This window comes from Podarcis vaucheri, assembly GCF_965113315.1.
Source record: "Podarcis vaucheri genome assembly, chromosome: 1".
Classification (NCBI taxonomy): Eukaryota; Metazoa; Chordata; class Lepidosauria; order Squamata; family Lacertidae; genus Podarcis; species Podarcis vaucheri.
The window spans coordinates 53,261,818-53,276,871 of NC_138759.1; the positions used below are offsets into that span (position 1 = coordinate 53,261,818).

The following is a 15,054-nucleotide window of genomic DNA, read 5'->3' on the forward strand; positions in this document are numbered from 1 at the left end:
CCCCCTCTGTTTACTGTGTAACAGATAATTTCTGCAGGACAAAGTTGGGGAAATACAGATAAAAAACCTCAGCTGGTAAACCTGTGCCTGCACTTTGGGATGCAGGTGGAGGCTCACGTGATGAGACTGCTTCTTCATCCAAAGAACCCCTGAGTAAAGAAAACTAGATATTGAGAAAAGGGTTCTGACGTAGCCTTCTCAGTCCTATGCTTGGTTTTCTGTTTGCAGAGATTGGGTACAATCGCCAAAGTCTTTTTTTCCTGGACACTTGCCCCCTTTCCACCCCCTTTTTAATTTTTAAAAATTATTTTGCCAAGCAAATACAGCAGAATGTTCACAAGTTTAAAGTGCATACTGTATACAATGAGGGAGTCATTTGACCATTGCTCATGTGAAATCTTTTAAACTGAGGCTACTTGCCAGACTTCTGACTTACCAATAACCTAGGATGCCCAAACAAAAAGTTTTCCAAAATTTAGCTACAGATGCTCTTGCTATTCTGTCACAATTCTAGCAACTAAGCAATCCAAACTTGGATTTTGGGTAGATTAGGAAGGGGAAAACTGTAACCTTATAGATGCTCCAACTCCCATCAAGGATGATGGGAGCTGTAAACCAGAAACATTTGGAGGGTCATAGATTCCCTACCCCTGGTGCAGAGGGCAAGTTCTAGAAAAACAAAAAACTGATCCTGACCTCAGCTGCCACCTACTGGAGAGTTCCTAGTAGTTACATTTTTAATCAATCAATGTACAGTCTTACCTTGGAAGTCGAACTGAATCCGTTCCAGAAATCCATTCAACTTCCAAAATGTTCGGAAACGAAAGTGCAGCTTCTGATTGGCTGCAGGAAGCTCCTGCAGCCAATCGGAAGCCGTGGAAGCCCAGTCAAACATTAGGGTTCCAAAGAACGTTCACAAACCGGAACACTCACTTCTGAGTTTGTGGCGTTTGGGAGCCAAAACGTTCGAGACACAAGGCATTCTGGATCCAAGGTACGACTGTATTAATTTTCTATACTGTCCTTCATCTGGCAATCACAGGGCAGTTCGCAACATAAAAATACAAAATAAGAACACCAAATACATAATAAAACCAAGAGAAACCAGTAACTCCCCCTCCCACAAACACATTTAAAGGGCCACAGAATGTTAATCAGCCAAAGGCCTGGTTATAGAGAAACGCTTTCGCTTGGTGACTAATGATATGTCATGAAGATGCCAGGCGAGCCTCCCGGGGTGAGCATTCCACAAACGCAGAAAAGGCCCGTTCTCGTGCTGCCACCATCTGGAACTTTCATGGAGCAGGCACACGAAGAAGGGCCTCGGATGATGAGCACTGGATCCAAATCAGTTCATATGGGGAAAGGTGGTCCTTGAGGTATTGCGGTCCTAAGCTGTTTAAGGCCTTATAAGCAAAAACCAACACTTTGAATTGAGCCTTGAAACTGATTGGCAGCCAGTGCAGTCGGGCCAGGATTGGCGTAATATGCTCAAACTGTCTTGCCCCAATGAGGAACCTGGCTGCCAAATTCTTCACCAGCTGAAGTTTCTGAACAGTCTTCAGAGGCAGCCCAACACGTTGCAGTAATCTAATGAATACGAATAGCTTAAGGAAGTAACGCCAAGGCAGTTTGGGCATGGCAATTTTTCCTAACTCTTGTTAGAACTCATAAGGAATTCAGTGGTAAGCAAAACCAAATCCCCAAAGTGTCTCCACTGAAGTGCCTATGGATCATTCTGAAAATGTAAATATTATGCACTGGGTCGCTCTATGACACAGGAAATAGCTTTCTCAATGCCTTTCTGTGGTAAATAAGGAATCTTTAAGTCTTTAAGGTAACAAGAGCTTTAAGTTAAAAAGAAAGAAACCATTTGTACAGCTGTACAACCATTTTTTAAAAGCCTGAGAGTGTCATAAAACCAAAGAGCTGAAAGGAGACAAAGATACACTGATTTTAACTCCTTGGTGCCAAACATACCCAGACTACCACCTGTACACTTCATTTCCTGACACTGTTCAGAACACATAACGTGGCAGATGAAGGGAGCATGTGCTCCACAGAAAAGTATTTGCAGAACACATAGATCCAGGTAATTCAAGCAAGTGAGCCAAGCCCCATAATATGCTGGAAGACAATCCCATTCCTTCTGGGTCAATAGCCACACTGATCTTGAGGGAAATTTATTTCTATCATCAATATGTTTACTGGCTAATAAACGAGCCAAAATTATCCACCACATATTCCTAAAGACCACTTACTGCACTGCAAAGCTATAGCCACACAATGGCTTCATTTGCTTATAGTGCTCAACCAAACCATGGTTTTAGAGAGCACAAGAAAATGAGCAGGTACCTAGAAAGAAAAGCCTGGCTGCTTCGCTTCTCCCCTGATCCTCCTCCTCCTGCTGCGTTATCCCTGAGTTAATTCACAGACTCATGATTTGTCTCCCCCAAACACTCTTAGGAAGCAAGGCTGAGAACTTAAAAGCTCTTGGTATGCTTGGGGCTCCCCATGCAAAAAAGAGATTTCAAGCTCTTGGCCTTCCTTCTCAGCAAGGCCCACTCTGGCTCTGGGAATGAAAGGGAAGCTCTCACAAAATCTTGCAGGACATTCCCACATCCTCCCTGCCTGTGTATAGGTGAAATCGCACATGTTAAATGTGTGTAAGATGCAGGCATACTACATACTACATAATCTCTCAAATTACAGAAGGGAAATCTGTGTGCCTTCCAGATGTTGTTGGACTCCAACTCCCATCATCCCTGGCTACTTTGCTAGCTGAGGCTGATGGAAGCTGGAGTCCAACATCCGGAGGCACACAGGTTCTCCATCCCTATTATAAATGCTTGCTTTTGTGCCATTCCCAGTTTGCCTTATGATGAGAGCTGCACTTTTCTCTCAATTGCCCGGCCTTGATTTGTGATCCATTTTCCAGATTTATGTTCTTCGTAAGTATAGATTTAATAATATGCAGCTCACTGAAGCTGCACTAAGAATTGCTGCATCATGATTTCCATGGACAACAGATCATTCAGACTTTTCTTTTTCTTCTCCTCCCTGGGGTTTAATGGCACAGCAAGGCCAACAAAATACTACAACTCAAGGTTCTTCACAAACTTTTTTGTGTGTGCTTAGCCCTATCACTCTAGCTTCACCATCTTTCCATAGCACCATTTATCTTTAATCAGAATACAATTCTGAGTATTTTTCACTGAGAAAATCTCCTTATTTTTGCCTGAGTTCCTGATACTATGTTGGAATCATATCAGTGGAAAAGTTCAGTCTTTCCTCTACATAAGTAGATCCGAGTTCCAGTCTCAGTTCTTCCTCCTCTTCCAAACCACTATTTATTCCTGATGATACAGCACACATCTTTAGAGCATTCATATGCATGAGCAGTCACCGCTTGCCTCTGGGGAGCTGGGCTGGGGATCATCAAGCTGTCTACTTTACATGGTGCACTTAAGAATGGCAGGTGCACTATGAAGTAATAGACAGAGCAGCATCAAGTTCCTGTCTGGAGAGATCCATTATCCAGAAATGTTGGAGGCCTGGAAAGGAGTGTGTGTGCCAAGAGAGGAGAACAGGCTATATGCAATAATGAATCGCTTTCAAAACTGCATTGTAATTATTTTGTGGTCCTTCCCGATTAACTGGTATAAACAAAATTGAAGGTTTAAAATGTGGCACAATGATTAACACCCCAGCATTTCACTTCTTTTCACTAGCATGGCAAACTATTCAAACTTACTTTGCGCTGCAGTATGACAGAGTTGCTCCACAACCGCACAAACTAGCTTCCATTGTGAGAGGGAATAAAACAATGTTAGACAAAACAAGGCCCTAAAAATTGGCAATTGTATAGCTTGATATGGGCAGTGCTCAGGATTATTTACCTATACATCCAGCTATAGCAGCAGTGGGGAACCTCTGAGATACCTCTCTCCATTGCCCATTTTTCCTAACACACATTCCTAAGCCTCAACTTGTTTCATGTGGATTTTTAAGAACACACATTTATACAGAGCAAAGCACACTGTTGAAAGTAGACAAAAGCGTACAGGTGCTAGCCATCCCTTTCAGCTCTGCTACTGCAACCGCAGAAGGTCATAAATTTCTAGTCAACCATTTGAAAACCTACCATCCCTTCGTCTGCCTGACACCGTCTGTCCCAATTCTGTTAGCATATGTTTCAGACAGCCATTCTGTCCCAAGTCTCCTTCAGAACATCTGTAGTGGGCTTGAACTCTGAAAGGGTGTCAAAGCAGTGTGGCTCTAGTGCAGATGTCAGTGTGTGTTGAAACTAATCCATCAGCTGTCACATTCTGGCATTCAGGCTTACTGGGCATTTTAGCAAAGGGTTTTTCTTTGGCAAGATGATCACATGTAAGAATCTTAGGCTGTATACAACCAAAATTTTATTCTAGAATCAATGGAGACCGAATTGTTTTCCCTACATGGTTTGCCTTAAATAGACTGGGTTGTTTTCCCTACACAGTCTGCACACAAACCAGATATATCGCGTATATATTTTGCTCCTGAAAAGTGCTCATTGGAAAACTGTCATTCTGAAAATAAAAGTTCATTGCAGTAAGGTGGCAATCACCATTTCCTTCTTCATTCACCTGGAGCATGTGTAGAAAGGAAAAGCATGGATGATGTAATCAGAGAGAGGGTTTTAATATCAAGTAACCACAGCCACTCTAGTAAGATGGTAGTATCTAGAATCAACCTAGATTGAAAACAGCATGTTGAGAGCAAACATGAACTGAATGATTCCAGATTGAGAAAAACATATTTGTGCTACAAGCAAGTTAGTGTGTGCGCAACCATAGGATCAGTCCTGGAAAGGAACCCAATGGTCATCCAGTCTAACCCACTACCAATGCAGGAACGGCACCACGACAACATCCCTCAGAGGTGGCTTTCTGACCTCTGCTTCAAAGCTTCTAATGAAAAGAGTCCACCAGCTTCAGTGGCAGCCTGTTCCACTGTCAGACAGCTTTAGTCAAAGAGATGGACAGATGGATGTGTCTTCCTAGCATGGGCCCTGAGGGTTCTGGGCCACACGTTGGCTACATGCAACAAAACCCACACTTTGCAGAACAGCATCTATACTTTCCCTGGAGCACTTTTTTCAGGTCCCATCTCAGAGCAGAACTGTTTTGTTTGCATTCTTCCACGCGCTCTCTGGCATGCAAACTTCTGATTAAAGCAGCTATGACTGCGGCTGTGTATATGTACGTTTAAGCTTGGGTGCTCTTCTTGGTGAACAAATACAATATCTTAATTTTACCTTGTATGAACTTGCTCGGATGTGCTTTTCTAGCCTTCAGTTCTTGCTGAAATGCGTTGCTTTAAAGTCTTTAGTTCATGAATTTCCAGGCAGGGTTTGAGGCTGCTGACATCTGTTATTTGCACTCATGGAAGTGTAGAATTGTGGAGTTGGAATGGTCATCAAGTCCAAACCCGCGCAATGCAGCACTCTTACAATTTTTTTAAAAAATGCAGCCCATGTCCAGTTTCTTCCTATCTGATGTCTATTTCACTCTGAAGCAGTGCAAGATGCCCTTTTCTATAAGCTACTCATGATCCATTTACATGCAGCTTAATTTGAGTTGGAGCAAACCAGAGACTGGCCCCAGATTCATATGCAAGCACTCAGCCTTGGGCCTTGTGACATAAATATGAACAGTACCACTGAGCATGTGTGGAGAGCTTCCTTCTCAGTATTAACCCCCTGCTTTCAGAGAACAGGGCTGTCAGGTTGACCAGAACCCCCCGGCACATCTTATTTGAGAAACTACCAGCGCTTTAGAGTGAAACAGACACTTCCCATACATAACGCAAGATGTTTCAAAATGCCATCTTCTACCCCATGCAATAGAAGTGCAGCAGAACTAAATTCCATCAGACAAAAATGGGTAATGCCATGCTCCATAAAGTTACTCTTAATTGGTAGACGATGAAACAGGGCACAGGATTTGTTACAGCAAATGATCCTTCTTCTATATAGCTTTCCCCTCTGCAGTTGCCACCTGTTAGTCCAGAGAACATGCATTTTCTTTGAAAAGCTCCGAAGCAACAGAACTAATTGCTGTGGCTCCTGCTGAAGTGGCAACTTTGCCCATCCCCCTCACTGGCAGCAGCAGCAGCAAACAGGCTTTAGTCTGTATCCCAGAGAAGATATGGGAGGAGGGCAGGTATTTGGACAGGTGGAATGGGAGGGCATGGAACTGCATTCCTTCCTGCTATGCTGGAAAAGGAATAGTCATAATAAGGCTTCTTTACTGCAACATTTGTGGTGGAAGAAGCACCAGAAGAATCTACAGCAGATGCCCTTGTAAACGGAAATGTTATGCAGTACCCAGTCCAGTGACACAACTGTAAGGAGATAGAAAACCCAACACGCTCCTGAGTTTATGAGCAAGCCCCCAGTATTTTCTGCAAATGGTGCTCTGATTTTGAATGACTACAGTCTGCACAATCAAAACTGATTTCAAACAATTACTGTATTTTTCTGTCTATAAGACCCCTACATGTATAAGATGCCCCAATTTGGGGGGGTACTCCAATTTAAGAAAATGGGGAAAGATCTATCCGTGTATAAGACACCCCCAAATTTTGGACATTATTTTTTAGGAGAAAAACCTAGTCTTATACATGGAAAAATACAGTATGTAGAAACCTCAGCTCAGGGTATTCAATCTCTCTCTCTCTCTCTCTCTCTCCCCCCACCATAAGTGATGCCCCTTGGGGGAATTTTTTGTCAGTTCCATGTAAACCATTAAGTCATATTTTAGCTTCTTTCAGAATTTTGTGTCTTAGGCATTTTTTTTTTTCTGGCTGTGATCACTCTCTCTCCTTTTAGCTCCTTTCTCAGTATGTCTCTGCAAAGTGCCTGGATACACAACGTATTTGTTTTGATCAGTGTCCATGTACTCTGCCCAGCTGTAACATAACCGGAGTTTATTCTTTAAAAATTACTTCTTATTTACAAAAAGAAAGAAGAGAAAAAAATCTCTTCTAGGTTTTCTATCCCTTAATTCTTCTTCAAGCACCTTCTTGAGCTTCATCTCAAAACTACGTGGCTCAGTCACAGCCAGCATGTTCCAAGCGTTGAAGTTCAGAGTGGTTAATTGGAAGTTGCCCATTAAGTCCTTTCCCCCCGGAGCCTGAAATGTTCTGTATCTCATTTGTAGAGAACGCACTTCCTCTGGCGACAGAGAACCCTCTCAGCTTTTCTTTACATCTCCGCAGCTTTCTTCCCTCTAGCATGGCATACATAATAAATGCATCACACTTCTGCCTCTGTTGTCAGAAAAGCATGCAGTTTTGAAACTCCACCATTTTACAATCTCCTGTGGCTTTCACAGACAGCTCAAATTGCCGTCTGAATCTTTCCCGACTTCTTCAACATGCAACCTTCAAGGCTGGTGGGAAAGATATGCTTTAGTCAAGGGAGGGGTCCCAGAAAGGGGTAGGAAAAGCAATTTTATTTCATCTGTTTCCCTTACTACAGGCATGGCCAAACTTGGCCATCCAGATGTTTTTGGGACTACAACTCCCATCATCCCTAGTTAACAGGACCAGTGGTCAGGGATGATGGGAACAGTAGTCCCAAAACATCTGGAGGGCCAAGTTTGGCCATGCCTGCCTTACTACTATTAGGAGCATAGAAACTGCCTTATACGGAGTCAGACCATTGGTCCCTCTAGCTCAATACTGTCTACACTGATTGGCAGCATCTCCCCAGGGTCTCAGGCAGGGGTCTCTCCTAGCTTGACCTGGAGATGCCAGAGACTGAACCTGGGATCCTCTGCATGCAAAGCGGATCTGAGCTATGGCCCTTCCCCATGGTAGGTCCCATTCATGTTCTGGCAGGTTGAATGCTCTGGGGCCAGCAAAGCCAGGAAGGCTGGTTGGGATCCTGGAGCAGGAATTACTTTTGTACCCAATGGATTATTTGGTTGCATTTGCTTTCCATCAGCACTGCAGTGCTAGCGACATAGTACTGCTAGAGCCACTACCAAGTCACCCTGCAACCCTTGTGGGCTCATTTAGAGTGCAGGGAGCCAGTGTGGTGTAGTGGTAGTCTTGTAATCTGGGGAACCGTCTCCGTTCCTCCACACGCAGCTGCTGGGTGACCTTGGGCTAGTCACACTTCTTTGAAGTCTCTCAGCCCCACTCACCTCACAGAGTGTTTGTTGTGGGGGAGGAAGGGAAAGGAGAATGTTAGCCGCTTTGAGACTTCTTAGGGTAGTGATAAAGTAGGATATCAAATCCAAACTCCTCTTCTTCTTCTTCATTTCAGCAGATTCAGATCTAAGGTGGTGCCTAACACACTGTGGTGGTACAAATCTCACATGGCCATATATCTCCTTAAGTTTCACATGAGGAAATGTTTCCATAGGAAAAAACCCGAATCCAAACAGAAGGTCTCATCTACAAAACCAGACTTTGGGTAGAATCACAAGTTCTTTCCAGACAACAGCTTTGTGCTTTGGTCTGTGTGATGTAAACATAGAGAAGAATGCCTCCAAGCATGTGCTGAGCTCCTTTCCTAATCACCGATTAACCATAACCACTTTGCATATATCTGGGATTAGGGAGAAAGGCTTCTATACAAAAGGATTTGGCTATCATTGAGGCTTCAACCTCAGCAGCTCTAGTGTTAGCAATTAGCTATGGGAATAATAATTTTATTTATTGATTGATTTATTGATTGATTTCCCCAGCCACTCTGGGCGGATCCCAACAGAATCTTAAAAACACAATAAAACATCAAACATTAAACAATTCCCTAAACAAGAAATAAGAACCATCCATCATGCGCTATGGGAGTGTGAGATGTGGGCATAAAAAGACATGCAAGATGCTTTGGAATAAAGGGAGGAGCTTTTAAAATGAAGCCTCATAAAAGGAAATGAACCTTCAGTACAATATAGACTGAAGGCTCTGCCAATCAAAAGTTGAGATTATTGCAGGATATCTAAGGATGATGCCAATTCCCATTGCTTAGCAAAACTCTCCACACAAGATGTCCTTCATTTAAGTGCCCTCAGATTTCATAAATGCTGAGGAAAGTTTCTCGAAGGCTGAGAACAGTTAATACTTCATAGATCAAGTCCAACCCCTGCTGATCTGCAGCTGGGAATGAGTCCCAGTCTAGAGCCTCATGCAAGAAGGATTGCTTAATAAGCACACAATAGCAGCGGCACCTGCCTTTGCTTCAGGCCTGGGTGCTCCTCCAGGTGCAGTCAAGAGACAGTGCATTGCAGTGACGTTGCCTCAGGGTGACCCAGACCCAGGATGCAGCATAAAGAGAACTGAACACAAACCACAGAGAGACAGGCGAACCATTACTGCCTGCCAGCTTCCCCCAACCAGCTACTCTTTGGGTATTTTAAAGGACAACACCCATCAGCCCCAACCAGCACAGTGATGCACCAGATTGGGGAAGGCTGGTCTAAGGACGTCCAGAAAAGAATCATAAAAATGTCTGGTCCCCTATGGTAAGAACCAAACAAGTCCTCTTCTTGTACTGGGGAGAATGAGTAAGGCTTAAGCAGATCCAAAGGGTGGAGATAGAAGGGGGTTCAAATTGAGAAAGTACATCTCTCTCTCTCTCTCTCTCTGTGTGTGTGTGTGTGTGCGCGCGCAATGGCTGTGGCTTGACCTGCCAAGAAACAATTACCGCATCCCTTACCTGCCTATTGGGTGGGAATGGGTGTTTCGTTAGCAGTAATTAAGGAAGCACTGATTTCCTTACCAGTGAGGCCAAACTGTCCTTGCAGTGCAGGCTGATTCCACACTCATCCGTGATTTCAGAGAGATCTTCATCCTCAAATTCCTCCAGGCTGATGTCATGGGTGAGCCTAAGTTAAGGCAAAGAGTGTGAGGTTATCCATCAAGGAAAGCTAGCCAAAAAGGAAATACAGTGGTGCCTTGCAAGACAAAATTAATCCGTTCTGCAAGTCTCTTCGTCTTGCGGTTTTTTCGTCTTGCGAAGCACGGCTATTAGCGGCTTAGTGAAGCAAGCCCATAGGGAAATTCGTCTTGCGGAACGACTCAAAAAACGGAAAACTCTTTCGTCTAGCGAGTTTTTCGTCTTGCGAGGCATTCGTCTTGCGGGGCACCAAACACACACAGTGATGCTTGGGGCAAGGTGATAACCCCAGGCCTGGATCCAAAAGAGAGAAGAGGTTAATTGCCTGCCAAGCTAAATTAACAATTACTATATTAGATAATCCACTGAGCAGAGACTCCAAAGGAATTTTACCTTCTACTGTGCTGGTTATCTGAGAGTTTCCCTGATTCTTCTGTTCTTTGTGCTGCGGTATTTTCAACATTCCCTGCAGCCCTGAACACAGAGGTTGGTCTCACGTGGTGGTAGCTGGTGAGAGAGTTGGGGGAGGCACTATTTTGAGCCCCTCCTTTCCCAACACCAGGGCGTACAAAAGGAAATAATGTTCTCAAAGATGTGCAGAAACATCAATTACTCCCTATACCAGGGATAGGAACCTGCGCACTGGCATCCAGCTCCCATCATCCCTGACCATGAACCATGCTCACTGGGGCTGATAGGAGTTGGGAGTCCAATAACATTTGGGGAGCCAGAGATTCCCCAGCCTTTCCCTATGGGGTGTGTGTGTGGAAAGGCATAAGCTATCTCTCTCTCTCTCTCTCTCTCTCCCTACAACATACATACCTGTTGCTAACCAACCAAAATAATCAAAGTGATTACAGTGTCCCGTAACACACTTGCCTTTAGCTCCATGAAGCTTTTTATTTTTAAACCCTCTCAAACCAAACCGCTACATTTGCTAAAATTGAAAGAACATATTTAAAGGCATTCTTTTTTTATATAAATGTTATATGAGTATAGGAAAAAAAGGGGTTTAAAGTTGTTTCAGCCCACAAGGCCAATGTTAATGGTTTAATTTGAGATGCAGCCCAATGCAACACAGAACGGGAAGCTATTTTCAGCAGCATGACTTGAAAATGTGAAGAAATAACCTCTGGTCATGCAGAGAGGGCTCCTCACTACTGGGTAATCACAACTAAGTCCCATATATCTGGGGTTAGGGAAACCACCTTCCAGGTTTGAGTGGTGTGTGCATGACTGTGCTGGCAGGGTAGGAATAGAGTGTTGGTGCAAAAGAAAAAAGAAAAAAGAAAAAAGGATGAGGTAAAACTTCAAAATGAAGCTTGATTTTTAAAAACATGATATACCGGGTATATTATATATCTAACGGAACCACCTCCCCCATTGGGGCCTGGTGATGACCCCAAGATCTCCCGCAATGATGTTGCAAAGTTCTTTGCAGATAAAGTCGCTCAGAATCGGAAAGATGTAGACTCCACTGTGGGAGCAGGGCCAGGGTAGAAGAGTGCTAGGGTTCTGTCTGGTCATATTGTATGGGATCAATTCCAATCTGTTACCTCCGAGGATGTGGACAGGCTGCTTGGACAAGTGAAACTGACCACCTGTCTCCTTGATACTTGCCCATCCTGGGTTATAAAAGCAGGAAGAGCTAGGTGATGGGCTCCATGGGCTGGTGAATGCTTCCCTCTGTGAGGGAGCCTTCCTAGACCCGCTGAAAGAGGTGGTTATTAAACCGCTTCTTAAAAAGCCATCTTTAGATGCGGCCACGATGGCCAACTATCGCCCAGTCTCAAATCTTCCATTCTTGGGCAAGGTGATTGTGTGAATGGTTGCTGAACAACTCCAGGCATGCCTGGAGGATGCAGATCATTTGGATCCAGTACGTTTCCAAGCACAATTCAAAGTGTTGGTGCTGACCTTTAAACCCCTAAATGGCCTCCAACCCCATTGCTCAGCCCTGACACCGAGGTCCTTCTCCGAGGGTCTTCTGCTGGTTCCCTCACTGTGAGAAGCGAAGTTACAGGGAAACAGGCAGAGGGCCTTCTCGGTAGTGGCGCCCACCCTGTGGAACACCCTCCCTTCAGATGTCAAGGAAATAAACAACTATCTGACTTTTAGAATACATCTGAAGTTTTTAAGGATTGATGCTTTTATTACATTTTTAGATATGTTGTAAGCCACCCAGAATGGCCGCAAAAACCCAGCCAGATGGGCAGGGTATAATAATAATAATAATAATAATAATAATTCTATCCAATGTGCTTTGCTGTGTTGTTTTCTTTAGGGGCAAAAATATCTCATTGATATAATTCACTTAAAACCACAAGGGGACAAACTCCCCCCCCCCCCCGTCAAGAGGGAAAAAATTCTCTCAGGGGCTGCATGTTGACAGTTATGGAAGCCAAAGCCAATGATGGGCCAGAGATGAAAGTGTTTGAGAATGGTCTCAGAGTATGGTCTGAAGGCACTTGAGGTCATCATCTTACTGAAGTTAAGCAGGACTAGGGCTGGTCAGTGCCTGGATTGGGAGACCTCCAGGAAATCATATGTATGTTGCCTTGGGTTCCATGATGGAAGAAGAGTAGGATATAAATGTAAGAAAATATGTAAATAAAAAATAGCTAATGTTGTATAAACACTGCTGTGCTTTCAATTTTTATTATGGCTACTCAGATAAGAATCCTCATATCTATGCAGGTTGGCTCAGAATAAAAGTAAACCCCATTGAGTTTAATGGGGTTGTTCTCAAATACAAAGGGTGTTTTTAATACAATCAGACCAATACTGTACTGCTACTGTTCTGGAAAACAAGTGAAAGTAATTCCTGACTTTAATGTGCAATATACATATATGTAGCAGAAATCTACCATTTTTAAAATCAGTTCCTCTGAAACTATGAAGAAAGAGGGGGAAATAATTTTAAAAACTAGTGGGGTGGAGAGGAAACAATGGGGATGGAAGAAACTCTAAGAGGGTGGAAGGAATTAGGCAGTTTCAGGTGTTGTTAGGGGCTGCAAGCATTCCCTACATTGCACACCTGTGGTTTAAAGCTTTTAGGAATATTTCTGCCCCTGAAGGCAGCAAAACATAGTAGGCATACTATAGAATCATAGAATCATAGAGTTGGAAGAGACCACAAGGGCCATCGAGTCCAACCCCCTGCCAAGCAGGAAACACCATCAGAGCACTCCTGACATATGGTTGTCAAGCCTCTGCTTAAAGACCTCCAAAGTAGGAGACTCCACCACACTCCTTGGCAGCAAATTCCACTGTCGAACAGCTCTTACTGTCAGGAAGTTCTTCCTAATGTTTAGGTGGAATCTTCTTTCTTGTAGTTTGGATCCATTGCTCCGTGTCCGCTTCTCTGGAGCAGCAGAAAACAACCTTTCTCCCTCCTCTATGTGACATCCTTTTATATATTTGAACATGGCTATCATATCACCCCTTAACCTCCTCTTCTCCAGGCTAAACATGCCCAGCTCCCTTAGCCGTTCCTCATAAGGCATCGTTTCCAGGACTTTGACCATTTTGGTTGTCTTCCTCTGGACACGTTCCAGTTTGTCAGTGTCCTTCTTGAACTGTGGTGCCCAGAACTGGACACAGTACTCCAGGTGAGGTCTGACCAGAGCAGAATACAGTGGCACTATTACTTCCCTTGATCTAGATGCTATACTCCTATTTATGCAGCCCAGAATTGCATTGACTTTTTTAGCTGCCGCGTCACACTGTTGGCTCATGTCAAGTTTGTGGTCAACCAAGACTCCTAGATCCTTTTCACATGTACTGCTCTCAAGCCAGGTGTCAGCCATCTTGTATTTGTGCCTCTCATTTTTTTTGCCCAAGTGCAATACTTTACATTTCTCCCTGTTAAAATTCATCTTGTTTGTACTATATTTGTATGGCTTTTAAAACAAACACATTTAAGCATCTTTGTGAGGCTTTGCATCACTCCTGCCCCTGGATTTTGGATTATTTCTTTTGGTACCACATCTCCATTTTTTCTGTCAATCACTGCAACATCCAAGCCGCCTTGAGGTCCAAATCTTTTCATTGCCAAATTTCACTGGCAAACAGTCCCTGAAAACGTGCTTATGTGAAAAACAGACAATGCACAGCAAGCTGCAAAGTCAGCGTCTTGCTTGCCCCCACCCAATATCCCCCTCCTCCAAAAGACCAATTGAAACAATAAAGATGAACGATAATCTATTTCATCCCAGGTGACAGCAGGGTGGCCAAGAGTCCTACTTTGTAGAGGATAGTCCCCAAAAACTGCCTAGCAGAGAGACAGAGCAGGTTTACAGGGCACAGTCTCCCTACTCTACGCTGAGATGTTCTTCTGATTAAATTATTGCAATGATTTCTGAATTTGCATTTCTAAATGCAAATCTGTTCTTTTTTCTTTTTGGTGATGCACTGTACAAGTGGTCACCCAGAGTGGCAATGTGGGTTCTGGCTGCTCAGTTTCATAAGACAGAGCAGGGGGTCAGGATGAAAATACTCAACCTGTTGAGATGGTTTAGTTGTCTTTAATAATGTCCCTTTTGATTGGGAGGGCTCTACCTTTAACCCCTAATGTTGAAGTCTCCACTGATAAACAGTTCCACTCAATTTCATTTTCCTTACCACTTTGCATAGATTTTAGCCAAATTAGCCAACAGACCTTATACTCACATTCCCCCATGGCTATTTATTAAACATTAATCCTGAACTGTTTGCACAGATATTATAACAGCTTCCTGTTGATTGCTATCTCACAATTCCTAGGTAAAAGCACTTCAACTGCACAAACCTAAATTTGAATCACTCCAGCAAGATAGTTACAATCCGTAAGTAACTTGAGTTCTCATCCCTCATCTAACCTCTTTCCCAACTCTGAAGGTTTTGAATATGCATTATGAAAATGGAAGATGAAGCCAGATATCTCAAAACAGCATTTTAATAGTGAAAAATTAACCTTGTCAACATAATACTGTACACTACAGCAACATCTGGCAGAACCAATGGACACCTTTCTAGCTCGCTGTCAACTCCTTTTTAGGCTGAACTTCGTCTTAAAATGTTAGGATCCTAGAACTGTCCGGATTCAACCCAAATGCTCTGTCTGGCCTGAATTATTCAAGAACATCTGCAGAATTGACCCAATTGTGTTGCGCCATATGTAC

The 15,054-nt window shown here is 43.5% G+C and overlaps 1 protein-coding gene across 3 annotated transcripts in view; it reads right to left on the minus strand.

Annotated features, from left to right (window-relative positions):
- Positions 1–15,054, minus strand: part of MAPK8IP1 (mitogen-activated protein kinase 8 interacting protein 1) — a 59,391-nt gene that overhangs the window by 23,811 nt on the left and 20,526 nt on the right. For all 3 annotated transcript variants that reach the window (XM_082224950.1, XM_082224948.1, XM_082224949.1), the window contains exon 2: positions 9,776–9,881. Coding sequence is in view for 2 of the 3 variants with exons in the window: in XM_082224948.1 (XP_082081074.1) it covers positions 9,776–9,881 (106 nt within the window). In the remaining variant the exon portion in view is untranslated. The remainder of the gene's footprint in view (positions 1–9,775; positions 9,882–15,054) is intronic.